The sequence below is a fragment of the Primulina eburnea genome, chromosome 1 (assembly GCF_022965805.1).
Source record: "Primulina eburnea isolate SZY01 chromosome 1, ASM2296580v1, whole genome shotgun sequence".
NCBI classification, from domain to species: domain Eukaryota; kingdom Viridiplantae; phylum Streptophyta; class Magnoliopsida; order Lamiales; family Gesneriaceae; genus Primulina; species Primulina eburnea.
Window position 1 is genome coordinate 10,494,991 of NC_133101.1, and position 7,267 is coordinate 10,502,257.

Consider the following 7,267-nt stretch of genomic DNA (forward strand, 5'->3'; position numbering starts at 1 on the left):
ACAGAATATACGTGCCTTTTGATAATAAACGTTACCGAACCGACGATATCGAAGCGGAGATGGAAGCGAGGTTGGCCCGGAACGATCGTGCAACGATTTCTTTGAAGAAACTCAACAAAATACTGCTGGAAATAATCAGAGAAAGGGGCGGCTGCTCTTGGGGAAGGAGAACCCTAGGTTTGTCTTGTAAAAAACTGAAAATAAACTTGTAGGTGTGTGTTGTGTGTTTTAGTGTGTGTAAAAATGTGTAAGTGTGTGTGAGTGTAGAAAACGTGTGTGTGTGTTTTAATTAGGAGAAATTCTAGCTAAATTAAGTATTTAAAATACTAATTAAAGGTTAACACCTAATAATTTACTCAAAACTCTCCAATTAAAATGATTACACACCAATTTTAAAAGTTTAAACTCTTAAATCACTCAATACATAAATAATGTTTTAAAATACTAAAACTCTATAATTTATTTAAAATAAAATACCATATTCTAAATTGCCAAAATCGTCACCGGTCTTTTCCTCGATCCCGCCTCGAATAATCGCCTGAAACATGAAACTCGAAAAACATTTTAACGTGCATCACATAAACATAAATAATTTAAAACAATGCATTCAAATAAATCATGCATGGCTTAAAACTCATTTTAAAATTAATTAAATGATTTACTAGTTAAATAAATGCATGGGTTATACGTGTACTGAATTTGGGCACTACAGTTCCTCCCCCACTTAAAAAAATTTCGTCCTCGAAATTAAATTGATAGGCTAGTAATAGTTAATATTTTATCTTCATATTTCCCGTTATTTTAACCTCCGATATGTTTAATTGACACACTTTTGTGTAATTTTATTGTAGGAGGAACTTTTACGGTCTTGGAGCAAATTTGAGCTAAAAAGGTGATGTTTATCACATTTAAAGTTTCCAAGATAGAGTTGAAAGAGAATGGCCAAACCAGAAGAGGTCCAGGAATAAGGCGTGGCCACGCCTTGTGATGATACTTCAGCTGTCAAAAATTAGAAAGAAGAAAAATCTAGATAAAATATTATCTATTATATTATATTTTAAGAATTAGGTTAATTAAGAGTTAGTGGGCCTTTAGCTTAATTATTTTAGACCCACCAATTTTCCATCTACACGTACAGCACAAGGGAGGCGGCTGATTTTACACAAGGAAGAATTCATTCTCCAATCACAAAAACACAGCCAATCATCAATCTCACGTGAAGGAAGAAAGAAGGCGCAAGACTCCAAATTTTCTTCCAACAAAATCGTTTGCTCCTTTATGCTTTTTTATTTATTTTTCATGAATATTATAGATCAAACTATGTTAGGTTAATTTTCTTAGACTGATTCAAGGGATAATCTATTGTTTAATTTTATCACTGTGAGGTTTTTCGTGCTTTAATTTATTATTCTTGTTTGCTCAAATATTCGTTGATTTATGATTTAATTATATGAATGTTATATATCAATTAATCTGACAATTTAATTTGATGTATGATTTTCTAATGCTAATCATGAATTCAGTGATCCGTAATTGTCATGGACGATTGGTACGTAAGTAGCAGTAGGTTAGATGCGTTGTGCTATCATAACGTGTGTAATCTAAATAATCGGCGGAACTAGATCTTCTAATTGCAGCTATCTCGGTTGTTAGAATTTAGGATTAACTGTTTTCACGAAACTAAAATGCTATCTTTAATTAATATGGAACGCTATCGTGCCCAGTTGATTATTGGTAAGTTTTGACTGGATGCTGGGTTTGGTCAATTAATTTAGGAAAACACAAGAATTTTAGCGGCTATCCCTATTATTCTAAGGTTAATTGTTTGGAATAACATGAATAAATGATTGGTTAACCGATGAACAGTGAGATAATTAAATAGTAGAATCCCCTTGAATCAGTATTTTTCTCGTATTAAATTCTTCAATTTATTCTCGTCGATTAATTTTAAATTCTAGATTCAATATTCTTTCTTGTTGGGTAATTTTAGTTTAGATTATTTTATTTATTAATTATCAAAACAAATCCCCCCTTTATTTATTTTATTATCAAAAGAAATAAATCTACCGTTCCCTGTGGATTCGACCCTACTCACCATTACACTCGTTATTATTTAAAAGAGTAGGAATTAATTTGGTGGTCAACGACAGCACACCAAATTTTGGCGCCGTTGACGGGGAACGGTGCAAGGTTAATTTTTTTGATTATTTGCTATTTTTTATGCCTCGTTCTTCTCGTACAGGTGAACTCGAATACAATCCAGAAATCGAGAAGACAACTAAGAGATTGAGAAAAGAAGCAAGATTAAGGCGTGAAAAGCAACCATCATCATCATCTCCTTATTTGGACGTATCATTGGACTCAGACAATACACAAAAAGAATTTGACATTGATCTTGAGATTGAAAGAAGTGAAAGTGACCGAGAAGAAATGGCAGGACAAGCTCAAAGAACACTCAGGGAGTTAGCTAATCCTAATGTTATTCAACAACCATTATGCATTCAATTCCCTACTACTGATGCTACGTTTGAATTAAAATCTGGCTTGATTCATTTATTGCCTACTTTTCGTGGTCTTGCAGGTGAAGATCCCCATAAACATCTGAAAGAGTTTCATATTGTTTGCACAGCCATGAAGCCGCAAGGGATCACAGAGGAACAAATTTCACTGCGAGCTTTTCCATTCTCTCTAGCCGACAAGGCTAAGGATTGGCTCTACTATTTACCTTCTGGATCCATAACAACTTGGGACAATATGAAACAACAGTTTTTGGAGAAGTTCTTCCCAGCTTCGCGAGCAGCCAACATCAGGAAGGACATTTGTGGGATTAGACAGTTACAAGGAGAGACATTATATGAATATTGGGAGAGATTCAAGCAATTGTGTGCTAGTTGTCCACAACACCAGATTCCAGAACAACTACTGGTTCAATATTTTTATGAGGGACTCTCGCTCTTTGATAGGAACATGATTGATGCTGCAAGTGGAGGTGCATTGGTGAACAAAACGCCTCAAGAGGCACGAGCTCTAATCTCCAACATGGCTGCCAATGCACAACAGTTTGGTACTAGGCAAGACAACCCTCCACGACAAGTCAATGAGGTAAGTGTTACTCCTATCGATCAAAAGTTAGATTCTTTGACATCTCTTTTGGAAAGGTTGGTTGCAGGACAGGTGCAACAGATAAAATCTTGTGGTGTATGTGCTATGGTGGGACATCCTACAGATACGTGTTCGTCACAACAAGAAGAACCCACGCAACAAGCCAATGCGATTGGTGGATTTCCTGGGCAGCCCCAGCATCGATATGACCCATATTCTAATAGCTACAATCCAGGATGGAGGGATCATCCAAATTTCAGCTATAAGAATCAAGGAGGCCAACAGGGATATCCACAGCAGAATTGGAACAAACAACACGCACCAGAACAAGTACCCAACTCAGGTATGTCTCTAGACGAAATTGTAAAGGCCTTAGCTGAAAACACTCAAAAATTTCAACAGGAAACGAGGGCTAGCATTCAGAATTTGAGCACTCAAGTGGGACAGTTGGCGACCTCAATTCACAAGTTGGAAGCAAAAAATTTAGGTAATACACCTTCTCATACTGTGGTGAATCCAAAAGAGAATGTGAGTGCAATTACTTTGAGAAATTGTAAAGAATTAGATGTTCAAGAAATTGGGGTACAAGCATCAATCAAGCAAAAGGAAGAGAATGAGATAAAAGTTGAGGATAAAATAATCAATCAAGATGATGCTCCGAAAGGTACGTTTTCTCCTCTATTTGAGTATAAACCTATTCCCCCATTCCCCCTTGCATTGAACAGGAAATGTGAAAGTATTAAGGAGTTGAATGACACTCTTTGTAGAGGTGAGGTAAATATTCCTTCATTAGATGCTATTAAACCAGTACCTCGTTGTGCTAAAATTTTAAAAGAGTTGTGTACTACAAAAAAGAGACATAAGCTGAAGGGGTGTAAAAGGGAAAAGGTAGGAGAACATGTTTCTGCTGTTATTCAAAAAACTATTCCTATCAAATGCAGTGATCCAGGTATGTTTTCTATCCCTTGTACTATTGGCGATACTAGACTTGAAAAAGCTATGTTGGATTTAGGTGCTTCTATCAATGTCATGCCTGATTCTGTTTATAATTATTTTGAACTTGGACCTCTGACTGAAACTGACATTGTGATCCAGTTGGCTGATAGGTCCACTGTATATCCTAGAGGTGTAATTGTAGATGTTCTTGTGAAAGTTGAAAATTTGGTTTTTCCTGCTGACTTTTATGTGGTTGACATGGAAAATGATGAATTAAACAGTCAAATTTTGCTAGGAAGACCATTTTTGAAAACTTCAAAGTCTGTCATAGATGGTAATAGTGGTACCATTACTATGGAATTTGATGGTGAGATTGCAAAGTTTAATATTTATGATACCATGAAATATCCTCTTAGTGAAAGCACTATTAATACTCTTGATATCGCTAATCACTTGTCACAAGAAAATTCAAAATTTGTGAATAAGAATGATTTAGAGGAGATTATTGAAAGACATGTTGAAAATTCTAATACTAGATTTTCTCTCTCTGATTCGCAGATCTCTAAAATTGAGCGAAGACTCCCTCCAGATCGACCCAAGCATGTACTCATGAAAAAAGGAGGAAATATCCAAGGGAAAGAGATTTCCAAGAAATTCAAAGAAAACATGCACATGCTGAAATTTGCTATGAAAATATTCAAGCGGGATAAAGTGGACAAAGTGACCATCTATGAACCACCATGAGCAACAAGAAAGAATGAATGTCGAGCATAACGACTTAAAAAAATTGCGCTTTTGGGAGGCAACCCAAATTTTAGTTCTTGTATTTTTTTTTTTTTTCCAGAAGAGGTTTTACCATAAGGCATGGCCACGCCTTATTGAAACACCTCTACTGTTAAAAAAATAAAAAATTTACAGGAGAGGTTTTCGCATAAGGCGTGGCCACGCCTTATTGAAACACCTCTTCTGCTAGCAACTTTTTCATCAAAAAATATATATATATATATATATTAACCTATTTCTTTTCTTTCTCTACAGCGCCGTCCAAGCACAACTGTGCATCTCCAAATCTTCCCTCCCATCTAGCGTCTCCCATTGTACAACTTTCAACACCATCACCACATCTTCCGTCTTCTCACAGCGCCGCCGCACACACCGCCGCAGCGCCACCTCCATCTGCGCTCGTCCACCTTCGCACAGCGCACAGGAACCACCTTCGCACAACAACATCGCACCACCACAGCAGTTTCGCACGGCCACGATCTCCTCCGCCTGAAAGTCTCTCGGCCCTGCACACACATCTTCTCCAGCGCACTACCGTTTCCCCCTCCGCAGCAATAGATGATGTTTCTTTACGATGCTCAACATTTTTCAGGGGAGTTCCCTAACTTCATACTATTTTATCGTTTTACTTGAGCATCTATTTTTTGTCATTGAGGACAATGTCAAGTTTAGGTGTGGGAGTTTTGATTTGATTGCGAGAAGTTTGACTTGACTATGGGATTTTTGATTTTTTTTATTTTATTTGATCTTTAGTATTTTGATTCATTTTTTCTGCATTTTGTTAAAATAAAAAAAAAAAAATTGTGACGTTGTTAGTTCCAAGCACCTAGTTCATTTGTTATCTCTTTCTTCTGAATCCTGATTGCTTCCGATGTGAAAAAAAAAAATGATGTTTTCTTTGCGTGCAAATTGTTTTTGCATTCTCATCTTTGCATTATGAATAAGTTGCTCTTGATGATAGTTAGAGAGGACAAGTGTGTGGGATTTAACACAATTCCTATATTTTTTCTTTAGTGAGCTTTGAGCCTATGAGCAATCATGATATCATGCTCCATTTTCTTTGATTGTGTGTCGTCATTGCATTGTTAATTTTTCTAGAACTTGCATTGTTATACATGTCTTTGTCAACACTTTGTGGTGGATTAGGTGCATAGACAAAATGATAAGGGCATTAGGTTTAAACCATTGTCTTTCGCATCATCTGAGCCGTTCTTTGAGCCTACCCTGATTCATAGACCCCTAGTGAACCAAGTTTGAGCCTCAGCCTTTTTCTTTGAATTAAAATAACCACATTACAAGCCGTGATAAATCTTTTTGTTGGTTATCCCCTTTTTGAACCTGAAATTGGAGAATCATATAAGCTTTTCACAAATAGCATCATTCAATCCAAAATAGTGTGAATTGTTGGCATTTATTCAATCTCGAATCCTTATCATCACCGTCTACGAAAAAAAAAACAAAACAAAACAAAAAAAAAAAAAAAAAGAAGAAGAGAAGTAGACGAAAAGTGAGAAAGAAAAAAAAGAGCCGAAAAAAAAAACAAAAAAAAATGCTCTTGATTGTTATAATGAGATATAAGAGTTTTTGGATACATTTTTATTTGTGTGAGAAAAGTTTGTTATGGTTTCTCCAATTTCATAGCTCATTGTTCCCTTTTATCCTATCTTACCCCTAGCCACATTACAACCCATTTATAGCCCTTTTTGTTTGTGTATTTTAATTCATTCATTTAGTGAAAGGATGTGATATATTTGCAAGCCTATGGTAATAAATTTCAATGCATTTGACATGAGAGTTTGTTGATATATATATCCTAGACACTAATGAGCGAAATGAGCGAATCTTGTGAGAAGTTGTTAAATCCCATGCATTTTAATTTCTACACATTCTGATTGCAGTGATTGTTCATGATGTTAATTTGTGGGGTGCTCTGAAATTAAAATGTCTTCTTGCATGAAAAATGTTTTGGATAAGTAGAGGAAACGGAAGGAGGACGAAAATTGAGATAATGAATTGATCTATTTTATGCTTGAGGACAAGCATCGTTTAGGTGTGGGAGATTTTGATAGGCTAGTAATAGTTAATATTTTATCTTCATATTTCCCGTTATTTTAACCTCCGATATGTTTAATTGACACACTTTTGTGTAATTTTATTGTAGGAGGAACTTTTACGGTCTTGGAGCAAATTTGAGCTAAAAAGGTGATGTTTATCACATTTAAAGTTTCCAAGATAGAGTTGAAAGAGAATGGCCAAACCAGAAGAGGTCCAGGAATAAGGCGTGGCCACGCCTTGTGATGATACTTCAGCTGTCAAAAATTAGAAAGAAGAAAAATCTAGATAAAATATTATCTATTATATTATATTTTAAGAATTAGGTTAATTAAGAGTTAGTGGGCCTTTAGCTTAATTATTTTAGACCCACCAATTTTCCATCTACACGTAC

The 7,267-nt window shown here is 35.6% G+C and overlaps 1 protein-coding gene across 1 annotated transcript; it reads left to right on the forward strand.

Moving 5' to 3' along the window:
* Positions 1 to 2,220: 2,220 nt before the first annotated feature.
* LOC140803868 (uncharacterized) lies at positions 2,221 to 4,782 on the forward strand. The gene has a single exon (XM_073159725.1). The coding sequence runs from the start codon at positions 2,221 to 2,223 to the stop codon at positions 4,780 to 4,782; it is 2,562 nt and encodes an 853-aa protein (XP_073015826.1).
* Positions 4,783 to 7,267: the final 2,485 nt, after the last annotated feature.

What these genes read in the sequence shown, in the direction of transcription:
- LOC140803868 (XM_073159725.1), top strand. Translation starts at nt 2,221, where the DNA reads ATGCCTCGTTCTTCTCGTACAGGTGAACTCGAATACAATCCAGAAATC.